Genomic DNA, 15,181 nt, shown 5'->3' on the forward strand with positions numbered 1-15,181 from the left:
GAATCCAGGGCTTAACTGACTGAGAGCCATCCAACTGCTCCTGAAATACTTAATAACTGTAAAACTTCCCCTAGTTTTAGGTCTATTCTCAAAGGAAAACAATCTTTCTGTAGTGTGAGTTTTTCAGGTAATAGAGTTAATGCAGATAAAAATAGCATTACCTTTTGTATACTTGGCTACACTACATAAGGAAGATACAAAGCAGTAGGTCAGAAGAACCAAAAGCACAAAACAAACCCAGCAAGAAAAAGAGGTCAGCAATACAAATGTTAAAAGACCTAAAACTCTCCCTGACACTCCACCCCAACCCTAATTATAATTATACTCAGAGTAGGGGCACCTGGGTGGCTCAGTCAGTTAAGCCTCCGGCTCTTGATTTTGGTTCAGGTCATGATCTCACGGTTCCGGAGTTCGAGCCCCTCACAGGGCTCTACCCTAACTGCATGGAACCTGCTTGGGATTCCTCTCTCTCTCTCTCTCTCTGTGCCCCTCCCCTGTGTGTTCACAGGCTCTCTTTCTCTCTCAAAATAAGTAAACTTTAAAAAAAAACCACTCATAGTAAAAGCTAAGAGGTAAATGGTTATTTGATTAATAACTGATTAGATGTCCTACTAAAAAAGAATCCTATAAAACATGTCAACTACTGTAATCAATTTAGTTAGCCATGTCTTATTTCAAGCAGAATAATGTTTTTATTAGCACACTCACCTTATATAAAAATTAAACAGCACCAATACAACAGCATGTTCTTACCCTTGTCAAGGAATTCTAGGGAGTAGAGCAACTCCCAGCTCTCCCTGGCCAGCTTAAAGCTTTCTAGAACTTCAATGGAGTTAGCAAGCTCTGCTTTATTGACTACAATGTGACGATTCCTTCCTTTTGCCGAACAGTCTTCATCATCCGAACTCTGTTTAGAGAAGGTGAAGAATAGGACTAACTTACAGTTATGTATGCGTGACCCTTCAACAGCATGGGTTTGAATGACACAGATCCATGTATACACAGATTTTTTTACAGTACAGCAGTGTAAATGTTTTTTCTCCTCATGATTTCCTTAATAACATTTTTTTCTCCAGCTTACTTTATTGTAAGAATACAGTATATAATACATAACACATAACAAATACAGAATAACCAACTACTTATGTTGTTGGTAAGGCTTCTGGTCAATAGTAGGCTGTTAGTAGTTAAGTTCTGGAGGGAGTCAGAAGTTATACACAGATCTGTGACTGTGTAGGGTGCATAGGGCTGGCGCCCCTAACCCCCTTGTTCAAGGGTCAGCTGCACTGGTGTGTTATTATATTTGTTGCCACCAATTCTGATTACCATATGGACTTTATCAAAGGATACTATCCTGAGTATAATTTTTGAATTTAACAATTTAGCTTTAAAAATTAATGTAAATTTTCCATCTTTTCACTCTTACAATTCAATTTTTACCTTAAAAATTAAGCTTATTTTTAAAAAAATTTTTTTTACATTTTTATTTATTTTTGAGAGACAGAGACAGAGCACAAATGGGGGAGGGGCAGAGAGAGAATGAGACACAGAATCCAAAGCAGGCCCCAGGCGCTGAGCTGTCAGCACAGAGCCCAATGCCGGGCTTGAACCCACGAACTGTGAGATCATGACCTGAGCTGAAGTCAGACACCCAACTGACTGAGCCACTCAGGTGCCCCTAAGCTTATGTTTTTCTCATGATAAATTCTAAGCTTATGTTGCTTTCAAGTAAAGCTCCAATAGTTTAAAAACATTATCAGTGTTATAAAAGCCCCAAATCAGATTTTTATATTCAGAGATAAAGCTTAAGTAGCATCTGTTTTATAGTTTACTTTCCCCCCCAATATGTGACATCATTTAATTTGCTTCCAAATAAGTTTGTCATGTCGTGGAATAAAATTAAAGCCCAAATGCCCTAAGAATTGAGAGAAATGAGTTACTTATTTTTTTTGTTCCCTAGATATATCTTCTCCTGTGGCCACCCCTCTCTTTGGCTCTGCTCCCCCAATGCAAGGTGTCGGCCAGGAATTACTTATGCTTAACAATAATACTTATCTATTAATGCCTTCTGTATTTTACAAAAGAGTTCTACGTTTCTTGTTCTTCATCCCAAGAAATATTTAGCTAAAGAAAAGAGAGGTCTCAGAGAATTGCTTGTTCTAAGTGTTGTAAGTGTTGTAAGTGCCAGTGAGCATGGTTAGACATTTTGCCAAAAAACAGTAAAGGTAAAACAGCTCCATTTAATTTTATTTTGCTGAGAATTTCTTGAGTCTTTTATTCTATCTAGGTTATTTTGCCAACTTAATGACCCAAATTAAATTCTCCCTGCAAATTTTTACATCACTAAGATCATTTAAAAATATGTACAAATATTTTAGCTAAAAACTCAATTCCTCAAGCTAATCTCAGAAAAAACAAGTCCTTCACTCCCACCTTTCTTCCCCTCAGACTTAGTATCCTCCTGCTACTCCTGATGCTTGGGGACCCTCCCTACCCACTCTATTTAGCTGCCACATTCTTATCCTCCCTCAGTAATGACACATACCCCATCCCTTTCACAATCAAAACCTGCTAGGCATCTTATTTTTTCAGGGTCCAGCTCCTTGCCACATGTTGCCAATCTAATAAGATACACTGATATGAATGGGGTAGGCACTGGTGTTGCAACTTAGAGAAAACATTCCTGCCTCAAAATGAGATCGGGAGTTTATGGAAGGGACCTGAGATGTGGTGGGAATAGTATGGAGTTCTAAACAGTTTCTAGAATTTAGAGAAATTACTTTTGAAATGCAAAAGTAGCCTCTGAAGTTCCGAGGGAATGCTGTAAGCAAGAATCCTGACTACAGGGAACACACACAAATGTGTGCGGGTGGAGAACTTATTGCCCGTGGGAGAGGACAGCCCCCAGCTCCAGCCACCTGACATGTCACATGAGCCAAGGAATTCAGCTGGGTGGAGAATGCACACCCATCTCAGGTGGGCAGCCTCTGCCCCGCTCCAAATATGTGCCAGCGTTAGGGGCCAGCATATCAGATACTGTTGTGAGAAATCTCCCAATTTTTTGACGGTTATTAAAAGAAACAAAACACTACAACAAGATGAGCTGATAAGCTGAACTTTGGGCCATCAGATATGTCCTCTGCTGTGATGGCACACACAGACCTGGCAGGGAAGGAGGGGGGTTGGGGGGGTGCAGACTGTGGCACAGAATGAAAACCAGGAAGAAATCAGGAGAGTAAAAACAAAAATAGATGGAAACACAGATTGGCTGGAGAGCCACAGTATGAGAGCAGGGCCTGCCAGGTGACACATGACAGGTGAAAAACAGGAGGAACCAGAGGGCCAGAGGGTTTAAGGAGGCTGCAGAGGGACAAAAGTCTGGGCCTACAGCTAAGAGACTAGCACACAGCCTGCCAGAGAGAAGTACTCCAACCCTAGAGCACAGCCCAGGGGCAGAGGTCCAGGGGTAGGAAGGGGCTCAGAGCACTGGAGGATGCAAAGGCCTGATCAGTAACTGCCTTAAAGGCAAAGTGAAGAGTTTGGCTTTTATTCTGAGCATGATGGGAAGCCACTAGAGGTGGTAAAGAAAAGGAGTGATGTCTGCTTCATGTCTTTAAAACGTCACTAAGCCTGCTGGGTAGAGAAGAGAGTTGGCAGGGAGCAAGAGGGCAAGCAGGAAGAGGATGATCCTGATGATATACGAAAGACTGGGATGCCTTGGACAGGGAGGAAGTGGTGGAGATGGAGAAACAGACTGAGAGCCATGTTATTTATACTGATTTATATGGGACATGTCATTGCTTTTAGGTAAAACCAGTATTATTACAACCTATTATTACATGGCAGGTATCTGTGGTCTTAACGTGACACACCCGGATAAACCACGCACTCATGGAAACCAAAAGGGAGAGTGAACGAGTTATCCCTCCTGGGAATGTCAGCAAAGAAGGAAAGAGTAGGTACCTAGCAGCCTTAGGAATCTTTTTAAAGCATGACTCAGAGGGCATCCAGGAAAGTCTGATTGGCACAGAGTTCTCAAAATGGGGTTCAGGGTTGGATTTCAAAGCATCTCTCAACCTCTGAAATTATTTGTAGAACAGTAAATGTGTGCATTTTTCTGTGGGAGGAAACAAATGAATTTACCATAAGGTTTAATAACCTTAAAAGCCTTCAGAAGGCTTGGTCTTCCCTGCTCCATTCTATCTCATACAATCTATAAAAACATCAGATTAAACTGACATTTTTTTAAAAATTAAAAAAAAATTTCTTGAGAGAGAGAGAGTGTCAGAGTGTGAGCAGAGAAGGGGTGGAGAGAAAGGGAGACACAGAATCCAAAGCAAGCTCTAGGCTCTGTCAGCGCAGAGCCCAACGTGGGGCTCAAACTCACAAACTGTGAGATTGTGACCTAAACTGAAGTCAGACGCTCAACTAACTGATCCACCCAGGCACCCAGATTAAACTGATCTTAAGGCACATTATCTCCTCATGCCCCGGTCTAGTAAATGTTACTTAGGGGCTGAAGAAGTAGTGAGGGGACTGAAAGGAGGAGAGGGGACAGGAAGTAGGTGAAACTCTGGGCTCCCCTGAGGTATCCACCTGGAGCAGGGATTAGCAAACTGTGACCTGCAGGTCAAATGCTCCTTTAGTAAATAAAGTTTTATTAGAACACGGCCACTTCATTTGTTTACTATTGTCTATCGCTGTTTTTTTGTATTGTAACAGCAGAGCTGAGTAGCTAGCTGCAGTAGAGACCATTGAGCCTCTAAGCCTAACCTACTTATTACCTGGCCCTTTACAGAGAAAGTTCGCTGACTCCTGACCTAAAGCATCTCCGCTGGGCCTCCACTAAAGCTTTTCTTGAAAGGATTCCTCTGCATTAAAATTAAATTTAGAAATCACTGTCCCGTCCAGGCCTGCTGCCTGGCCTAATCAGAAGACCAGTGGTTCTTCACATTCTCCGGCCTCTTGCATCTTGTGCAAACTGTCTACTCTTCACAAATTTCACCCCCCAATTGCAAATGACAAAATGCTATATACATCCTTCAAGGCTGATTTCAAATGCTGACCTCCTTCATGAAAACTTTCTGACATGTCCCCTTGGGTTGTAATTACTTCCTAGCTGGAACACCTCAGCACTTTCCATTCTGAGGCCAGGACTCAGCATAGCACTCTGTCTAGATGTTCAATGCAGTTCATTTGCCTTTGCTTTTTACATTTGATGTCATGCCGTCAAAAGAGATAGAATTAACTTTTACCAGGGTTTCTCAACATTTGCCTTTTAGGCTGGACAACTCTTTGTCGTGGGCCTGTCCTGGTCACTCTGGCATGGTTAGCGGCATCTCTGGCCTCTACATGGTAGATATTAATAGCAATTCCTCCACACCAAGCCGTGGAAATAAAAAAATGTCCCCAGACACTGCCATATGTCCGGGGGGGAGGGGGAGGGTGGCAAAATCACTTTAGTTGAGAACCGCTGATTTATACGGTAATTATGACGAAAAGCCCCAACAATTTTATCAATTCAGCTCCAAAGCTATATTTTACAAAGACTCATTTCCAGCAAACCATAAACATATAGTCTGTTAATAATCATATCTGAAAGGATTACCATGGTTTTTTCTCTTCCCTCAGCTAGTTTCCTCTTTTTATGTATATGTTTGTTACGATCAATTTCTACATCACCATACACATTTGATACATCCTCAAGAAGAACCAGTGGAACTTGGCTTGGGGCATTAGGACCTATGGATGGGGGGAAACACCAACACTTAAAAATGCGGCAAGGAAAAGAAAACAATATCAGGTAGAAGTTTACTCAGCTGTAAATACAGGTCATTAAAAAGTATGTTCAGTGTGATCCCAGTTAGGTAGACAAACAAGTGTGCAAGAATAAGAAAAAAGACTATACAGATATACACCAAATAGTTAATAAAGGTTCTCTCTCAATGACAGATTATAAATCAAAGTTCCTTCTTTGTTATTTGTTCTTACTTATCTAGAAATTTTTTATAGCTATCATGAATCATAAAATTAGCAAAAAACACTAAGAGTGTATTATATGTACAATACATTATAGCTACAAATTCCAAACAATATCTAAATATATGAAAGGCTATAAGGCAATACACAAAAATGAGAGTAGTTATATTGGATGGGTAGGTGATTTCATGCTCTTATTTTTCTACTTTTCATGTTTTATATGAATTTATATGCAAATATATTACTTAAAAAATCTCTGTCTACTGCAAAGTCTTTGTGAAATCTACTTTAACACTTTGCTACATCTGCTGCTTTTTAAAAACAGAGGCACTGAGTATCTGTATTTAGTTTCACGGTACCACTATATCCTTTAATATAGAAACTGTAAATGAAAACATACTTACATAAAAACTACCAACAACTAAAAGAAAGCCCTGGTGTTACCCCGCAGTTATTTGCATCTAAGAACAATGTTAAGGTTAACATTTTCATCTTTCATCATCCTAGCCAAAGTCAGTATTTTGGGAGACTCTAAAATTCTTAAACCAACCTTGGAACAGAGATGGTTGTATGCTGTTGACATACTGGAATGCATTCTTAAAGAAGACCAACATAGTGGAATAAACCACTTGGTTTTTATATTTTGCATGAGCTTCATTATCAAAGTTGGTCATGTATCTGCAGAGATCCTTCATTCTATGCAAAATATCACCATAGCTTCTGAAAGATGAAGGATGACAAAAATTAATTACTCTGGGCTTGACAGCAAAAGGTCTAGAGAAAAGCCCTAACAGAAGCATTACATTTGCCAAATGTAGCAGCAGGCATTTGAAATTCCCCTTCTGAATTAGAGCAATAATCAGATCACTATTTCAGGACACAGACACAACAAAATAGCTATTGTTTCCTCTGAATGCGAAGGAATGCTTTAACCTCAACATCTTCTTAAGAGTTCATACTTTCATTGCGAATCTTTTAATAAAGTGAAAAACCACCCTCTTTTGCATAAATACCATGGTTACAGAATTTGCCCAAACAAAAGTATACCTATGCATTATACGCTTTTTAAGAATGTGATTTTGTTTTTAAAGATCTTGAGAACATGGTATCAGAAGACTTGCTAAGCAATTCTAGAAATGAACAATGTTTTACCGTCTTCCTTTATCCATCTGCCATTCACATCTCATTCCAACAACATTTAAAATCTTAAACAACCTCTCCCAAGGGTCCACAATCTGGGATGATTTTTCAGTCAGCCCTTCTATTATGTACTTCTGAGAGCTCCGTTTGCTAGGTGACATTAAATCAGATGATTCTTGGGCACCTGAGAAATGAGAAGAGTAGTCTACAATTAATCTTACTACTTACTATGTATGTGATACCTGACAGAGAAAGAAAAAGAATCCCCATTCAAAAGACAAGAGCACAGAATCCAAACACATTATGTGCTTTGTTTAAAGACCCACAACTGGCCATGGGTATAGCAGAAAATGACTTTCAAGCTGTGGTACATGTATGAAGCTTGGTGCACTCACATCATAGTTCAGCAAGTTGACTGTTTCAGTCAAATGGTAAAACTGGTTCCAGAAAAGTTTCTTCTCTTACCTGTAGTATTTTTTTTCCAGGAACCATCTTTTAGAAACACTATCAAACTGGTGTGTATCCAGAGAATAATCAGAATGATGAGGGATTTCTGAGTTTGCAATTTACTAAAGTCTGTATAAATAAAACTGCAGGATATTTTCACTTACCTTGGTGCTGACTCTCTATCTGAGTAGACCTAGTGACGTAATTAATATAAAATTCAGCTGCTTTGTTCAAGTACTTATATAATAAATTGGCAGGCAATCGAACATCATGGTTGTTAATTATTAGTGGAAGAACATCACAAACTGTTGAAGGGGAAAAATAAGAAAAAACGATTAAGTTGTCTGTCTACCCTACAATTGTGAGAAAAACAGAATTTGTTTTAGACTTCACTTAATGTAATTACTTAAAATATACAGGGGAACAACCCCCTTATGGCACATTTATTTAAAATTTACAGTGCACAGGGTACTAGTGGCTGGAGCTAGCAAGGAAACACACAGGCAGATTATACATTATGGGTACTGGCCTAGTTCTTGAACTAGTGACAATTCAGATGTTTATTATTATGCTTCATACTTGAATATATGGTTGTACATATTCTTTTGGAGGTATCAAATATGACAATAAAAATTTAGAAGTTGTTTAAAATGCTTTCTGGACTAAAAAAATAAACCAGGATTTAAATTTCATAATATGAAAAGTTCTTTTGCTTTCCACAAATGACCTTATCACTAAAATGATACTTACTCCAGCATATTCTACTCACTGCAAAGAATTAGTACAAAATACAATTTTTCTTACCAAATAATTTTCTAAAGCAGTTAACAGGAGATTCTTGTTCTTCAATAGTTTCAGCCTCTAGTAGTGCTTCCCCAAGGCCAACCTGTTTCAAAATACAATTAGTCATTTAAATGCGCTACAGTTTAAGATGTCAGAATTACATAAAGAAATGGCTTTTAAAATTTACCACGCAGTCTGTATATGCAAACTTCCCCAGGAAACAAATATTCTCATTTTAAAGACTAGAAAACAAAAGGATACATCAGCAACACAGCCCAGAAGGAAACCCTAAATTCACCTGATCAACAACTACTTTGGCTTGGTTATTCTCCTCTGAACTAGCAAAATTAAAATGAATATTAAATGTCTACAGAAACTTAAAGGAAGGGTTGGAACTGATTAGAATAATAGATTTTGTACCAAACATAGAAACTATTCTCTGCATCAAGATATATTATGTTGGCAAACCTTATCACTTTCAAGAGTTGTCACAAGTAGGCAATCATACAGCCTAGGCTAGGCTAGACACAACTGTTTGACTTTTTTTTTAAATTTTTGACAGAGATAAAGAAACAGTGTGAGCAGGGGAGGGCCAGAGACAGGGAAAGAGACAGAATCCCAAGCAGACTCCACATCATCAGCACAGAGCCTGATACAGGGCTCAAACCCACAAGAACCACGAGATCATGACCCCAGCCACAATTAAGAGTCAGATGCCTAATGGAATGAGCACCCAGGTGTCCCACAACTGTCTGACTTTTAAGGCCACCTTTCCATTACTTTCTACTATGTATTTCCTAGCATAGTAGAAAGTTAGCTTATCAAAACCCATCAAGGTGTCTGTGTTATCTCCTTGGGGTCACTTGGGGATGCTTGGGGTAGGGGTAGAACAATGTAAAAGATAATATAATACAAACAGTTAAAAGTTGAGTAATGATTAAAGAATGTATTGGGTTGAATAGCATCCTCCCAAAATTCATGTCCACCTCCACTCAGCATGTGACCTTACATATATTTTATGCTATAAAAAAAAATAAGGTCTTTGTAGATGCAATTAGTTAAGATGAAGGCATACTAGGTTAGGAAAGGCCCTAAATCCAATGACTACAATCTTTACAAGGTCATGTGAAGACATAGGAACACAGGGAAGACACACAGGGAAGGCCATATGACAACAGAGGCAGACACTGAAATGATGTAGCTGCAAGCCAAGAAATGACAGACTGCTGGTGACCACCAGAAGCTAGGAAGAGTAGGAAGCATTCTTCCCTAGAGCCTTTAGAGGGAGCATGGCCCTGCCCACACCTTGCTTTTTTGAACTTCCAGCTTCCAGAACTGTGAGAGAATAAATTTCTGTTGTCTTAAGCCACTCAGTTTTCTGGTACTTTGTTATAGCAGCCCTAGGCAACTAATATAGGGTGGTACAGAAAAGGTTAACTGGGGCCAAAGCTTGAAAAATGGTGTGGGAAAGAATAAGCAACAGAGCTGGAATTAAGAGTTAGTGATTTGAATCCTGACTCTTCCATTTGATGGCTATGGAAATTACTAACATATTTAAGATTCAGTTTCTTCATCTGTACAGTCGGATACTATCTACCTCAAAGGGTCTGGGAAGTACAGGAGATACCGAACACTTACCAATGCCTGCCAATAGCATTCAATAATTATTACAGATATAAGTAATTGAGGGAAAAGTACATGAGAAACATGCCTGTTAAGACTACAGACTATGGCTCTCATTTAAATTCAAACATGTTCTTGACTACAACGGAGTAGGATTTTTAAAATAATTTTACTGTACTTTACAGACTGCAAATAAACAGCACTGTCAAAGCTGGCTGTTTCCTTACACCGACAGGACAACTTCTACTGGAAATTTATAAAGTTTGATAACAGTGACATACTTTTAGCTTTACTGACAAAGATTTCTTATATTCAATCTTACCTAGTGCTCTTCAGAATTTCTGCTCTAAAATAATACACACTATTGCTTTTAACCCAACTGATGAATGTGTTGATCAATTTTATTTTCTCTTAAGAAAAAGGAAATGATCAAATCATACCCCATGCTGTACCACTGTTTCAGGGAAGCGTCTCAAAAGCAGAAGCAACATTTCTGATCGTTCCAATGTGTTGAAGCATTGTTCTGTTACCTTTAGTAACATTTCGCACTGGACTCGACCAGGGAGAGTTTCAAACAAACCTGTGCATAACACATTTTACTTTAAAAAGTTTCTTTCAGAAAGAAAATCTTGAAACTAATATGGAAGTAAGGCATTTTCATGTACAGAACAATAAATACTACATTTGGAATAACTGAGTTTCACCTACAACCTAGAAGGCTTTTGGGTTAGATGGTAATGGACACAGATGTTTGCTGAATGACCCTAAAACCCTTGGAGGCCTTATTGGATCCAGGAGACAAGAATGGCTTATGTGAAGGGTCACAATAGTGCTTGCTGTTGGCTGAGATAAAGAGGATGCACTTGTTTATGCTGAAATGACCTTAACTACCTACTTTCTATTTTATCCAGAATTTGAAATCTTTGGCTATAGCAATCAACACAAAGTGAGGGTTAACAAGAAAGGCCATAAATTGCTAAAAGTTTCTCTCCCATTTTGTGGAGATATGCTTAATCTATAGATGCTTTCTGATCACTGCAAAACCTGTTAAAAATATATTCAATTCCCTGGGCTAACTGATAAATTTGCACCCTTTAAGGAAGCTTATGGGTTTCTAAGCAAATGCTCAAGAGACCAAGTGATACCATTTGTACAAACTTCAGTTGTCAAGAGCAAAATATACATGTGGGTACCAATACTACAGATGTGAGTTACCATATATAACTTAGTAGTCCAGAAATGGTAATTTATACACCCATTAAGTTATCACTCCATTCTTACTTCTTAAAAATTGGGTTTGTTTATCCTGTGAATCATTCCTTAATGCTGATGTAATAATGCTGATTTCTCTCCACACCACCGGCTGATCTGGGAAATTCACAAACCTATTTTTAAAATGAATGCATTAAATTAAAATGTCAGATTCTATATAGTATTCAAAAAAGAAAATAAGATTAGCATATAGAGAAAAACACATTTTTCTTTATTCCAAGTAAATATGTAGATGTAACAAAACAAAGCAAAATAAAAATATAAAATAAAAACTAAGGAAAATGAAGTTAATCACAACAGTCTTTAGAGTTTTTATAAGTGAAAAGACAAACGACCATAATATATAAAGCATTTGTAAACATCAACAAGAAAAAGGGACTAAAAAAAAAAACCCCAAAACCAAAAACAAACAACTACTCAAAAGTGGGCAAAGGCAAATCACAGAAAGAATGCAAAGAGAACACTTAAAAAGCTACTCAGTCTTATTAGTAATACAATGAACACAATTTTTTAAAAAAAGCAACATACCACTTTCCATCACAATGGCAAAAATTAAAATCTGAAAGACTGATAACATACAATGTTGGCAAATGTGTGGGAAAATGGGCACTCTTATACATTGTTGGTAGAAATGTAAAGTGGAATAGTATTTTTTGGAGAGTGATTTGGTAGTGTATCAACATATAAAATACTACACCCTTGACTGTGAAAATCAATGTTTAAGAATCCACTCTATAGAAAAACACCACAATATGGGTACAAAATTCCTTACTGACACTGAATACAATCTCAAATAATTGGAAAGTATCTAAATGCCCACCAATGTTATGAAACCTTATGAAAATATGAAAAAGAGCTCTACATCCTGAGAAAGCATCCCTCCATTAAAGTGGGTGAAGAAAGCAAGCTGCAGCATGATATAAGTAGTATGATCTCACTTTTGTAACCCTTCCCCACAAATACTTTTATGTCTTCTGTACTGTGTATGCATGTATACAGAGACACCCAAAACTTAACTCAGGTTGAGTTGTAGGGACTTTCACTTGTCATTCTCTATACTTCAGTATTGTCTGAACTTCTGCAAAGAGCATGTATTATTTCCAAAATAAAATGAATTATAGAAAGAAAAGTTTTAACAAGAATAAAACGGAAGATTTCTCTGCAGAAAGCATGTCAGCAGTTAACTGAAGGCCTAGACTCACGACTACGTAAGCTTTAGATACCAGAGACATAGATGAACTTGAAGATCTCCCCCCAACTCCCACTTTCACACACAAAACCTCCGTGAAAGATCCAGGGCAGTGCAAGCTTGAAGTCCAGCATCCCCACTCACATGTCGTACAGCAGTCTCCCGGCGGTGGCAGTCCTCTCCGCATTCCGCTCGATGGTGTACATCTCATACTGCAACACAGATCAGACTCAGAGGTCACAACCTCCGCCCGGGGCCGGTCCTGGCTCACCGCGCGCAGCGCTAGTTGGCCTTCACTGGGCACCCCCAACTCGGGACGGCCTGATAGTAAAGCATCACGTGGTGACGCAGGGCCACGGCGCTTTGGAGTGCGACCCTAGGGCCCTTCGGCTCCCAAGATTGGGGAATAATGTCTCAAAAGTAGCAGGCACTAAACAAATGGCTGCCATGATGATGAGCGAGGGAGCGAAAGGCCTCTCCCAAGGCCGAGGCCACCGTTCGGGCCACCGAGCAGCACAGCACCCCCACACTTCCAGTCACTCCGACCTCGAGCGGGGTCCCCGGTGTCTCCAGGTGCTGGCCTCGAAGGGGAGGAGGCGTGTGAGGGCGTCGGAGGGCAGGGCGGGGGAGGTGGAGAGAAGTGGGACGAGAGGGAGCGGGGCGGTCCGGCCCCCGAGGCGGGCGGGAGCAGCTCGCGGCCAGGGCAGCCCCGGCGCGGCGAAGCACTCACACCTTCACGGATGCTGCCGCATGCACCGGCCTGACCTCACCTGGATGTTAAAGTCGGCGGGGTAGAGGCTGCGGGCTGTGATCAGCCAAGCCTTGGCTGCCCACAGGTCCTGCTGCACCAGTTCCCGGGCTCGCTGCACCAGGAACTCGCAGTCCCCCTGGGCCGACATGACCCAGGAGGCGTCAGGCAGCCGGCCGCTCAGGCCGTACCTTCCGGCTCTGGAGACGCCGCCGCCGCCGCCGCCGCCGTCGCAGGGGAGGCTTCTGCGCATGTCGGGGTTGGCGCATCCGGAATTATTTCCCGGGTTTTGCGAGCACCCTCTTCCGGTCCGCTCTCATTGACCTTCCAGCCCCTTCGTTCTTTGAGGACCCAGTGTTTTGGTACAGACTTTTCCAGGTCACCTCCAAAATGTGGAGAAGTGGATTCCCACGCTTGCGGGCTCTAGCGTGACTCTTGTTAAGCTAGGGGGCATGCGCTAGAGCCTCTAGTTGCTGAGTTACGGAACGGTGTTCTTCCGTTCCTCTCCCGGAGACCTGCGGGTGGGCGGTATCTGGGTGTCTCGAGGTCTGGTACCCGAACCTGGCTGACAAACTTCTGTGTACAAGAAGTTTGAGAGGAACAGGCAGAGGGGGGCCTAGAAGGCGGCGGGAAAGAGCGCGCGGGGAGCTCCCTTGGCCAGGGCAGAGTTGAGGAACCTGCCCCTGGCTCATTGCCCGGCTTTAAGTTTACGAGAAAAAGTCTGAGGCCAGACTAGTGTCCAAGGTCAGAGAGGCATGGTAATGCCTAGAGATCGCTCTGGTGCATTTTATCTTTTCAAAGTATGTCCACATTACATCGTTATGCCTTTATTTGCTGATTTCTGAAACAAGCATTGAGCTCTTGCAGTAATTAGTACTTGGAAAGTGCTTTGCTGCATGCGGTGGGAGCTACAAAGATGATTCTTGTCCCAGCAGAAGTTTTACAATGATGTGGGCATGTGACCTACAGAAAAATAGGCCGTTTTAATGATCTCTTTCCACCCAATCACTGTCATTTTCACCAAAATTCCAGATTTGTTTTCCATTTGAGAGAAGGAAAGAGAAATAATCTCCCTGCTCTGGAGAAGGGAGGCCGCATTTCAGAGCTGGAGAAGCACTATTTACCTGACTAATAGGAAGAATGTACCAAAATGTGGATTCATTAGTTTTCAATCCAAGTTCTATATACAGAAAGTTTTAGCAAGTTCTGTTTACATCTGGTATCTTCAATTTATTCAATTTAAAGCCAAGAAATTAAGGATTCAAAGCTGATTTGTTTTAAAAATAGAAGTTACTATGTGTTTCTATACATGAAAATTTATATTTTTAATAAACATGGGTATATACATTACTATTCATGGTTATATGTAAGGTTTAATATATGCCAACTAATTGTGATAATTTATGAATAAACGATCTTAAAGTTAATGATGAGCTAATTTTAGAGATAAGTATAGAAAGGGCAGACACAAAGCAGCAGTATAAAGCCCCAGTGCTTTCAAATCTATTAATGTCCAGGCTCTTTTATTTTGCTATTTTGCTTATGATACCATTCTAAAAATAACACTTTTAAATATCTTCCCCTTTCTCAAAATTCTGAAAATTTGATTTTGTTTCATTAGTATCCCCAATGATGTCTTTAGCTAAGAGTCCCTGCATTAACATCAGTCGTTCTGTGATCTATTGATTGAATGCTCCAGGAAACATTCAAGTTCCGAAGGTGCTATTTAATGTGCCCTTATTATGCACAACCAGAGCCTAATTGTGCCATCACTTTAGGCCAGAATTGCTCAGTGACAGAATGTTTTTGGCTTTGTAGAAAATACAAAATTGAACAAATAGCTCAGTGTCATTTTTACCTTATAATGTATAGGTTATAAAAATGGGTTGCTAACTTAAATTTTTTTCATTATTTAATTGATTTTAATACATAAAGTGTTACGCTAGGATTTACGAGTGGCAAAATGACTAATTTGGGTTTTTTTCTATTTATTTATTTAT

At 40.0% G+C, this 15,181-nt stretch overlaps 1 protein-coding gene across 3 annotated transcripts in view; it reads right to left on the bottom strand.

Moving 5' to 3' along the window:
* INTS10 (integrator complex subunit 10) overlaps window positions 1-13,391 on the bottom strand; it is a 32,363-nt gene extending 18,972 nt beyond the window's left edge. The window contains exons 1-10 of one of the 3 annotated variants that reach the window (XM_047091147.1): window positions 13,204-13,389; window positions 12,578-12,645; window positions 11,254-11,357; window positions 10,413-10,552; window positions 8,371-8,452; window positions 7,731-7,871; window positions 7,132-7,303; window positions 6,530-6,699; window positions 5,609-5,742; window positions 754-907 (exon numbers count right to left, since the gene is read on the bottom strand). In XM_047091147.1, coding sequence (XP_046947103.1) covers window positions 754-907; window positions 5,609-5,742; window positions 6,530-6,699; window positions 7,132-7,303; window positions 7,731-7,871; window positions 8,371-8,452; window positions 10,413-10,552; window positions 11,254-11,357; window positions 12,578-12,645; window positions 13,204-13,332 — 1,294 coding nt within the window. In that variant the 5' untranslated portion in view covers window positions 13,333-13,389. Of the gene's footprint in view, window positions 1-753; window positions 908-5,608; window positions 5,743-6,529; window positions 6,700-7,131; window positions 7,304-7,730; window positions 7,872-8,370; window positions 8,453-10,412; window positions 10,553-11,253; window positions 11,358-12,577; window positions 12,646-13,203 lie in introns of all 3 variants that reach the window. The other 2 variants (XM_047091148.1, XM_047091150.1) reach the window with 2 other exon arrangements.
* Between the last annotated feature and the right edge of the window lie 1,790 nt (window positions 13,392-15,181).

Source organism: Lynx rufus, unplaced genomic scaffold (genome assembly GCF_022079265.1).
Source record: "Lynx rufus isolate CCGP_SWC_20201006 ecotype Redwood Valley unplaced genomic scaffold, mLynRuf1.p SCAF_3, whole genome shotgun sequence".
In the NCBI taxonomy this organism is placed as follows: domain Eukaryota; kingdom Metazoa; phylum Chordata; class Mammalia; order Carnivora; family Felidae; genus Lynx; species Lynx rufus.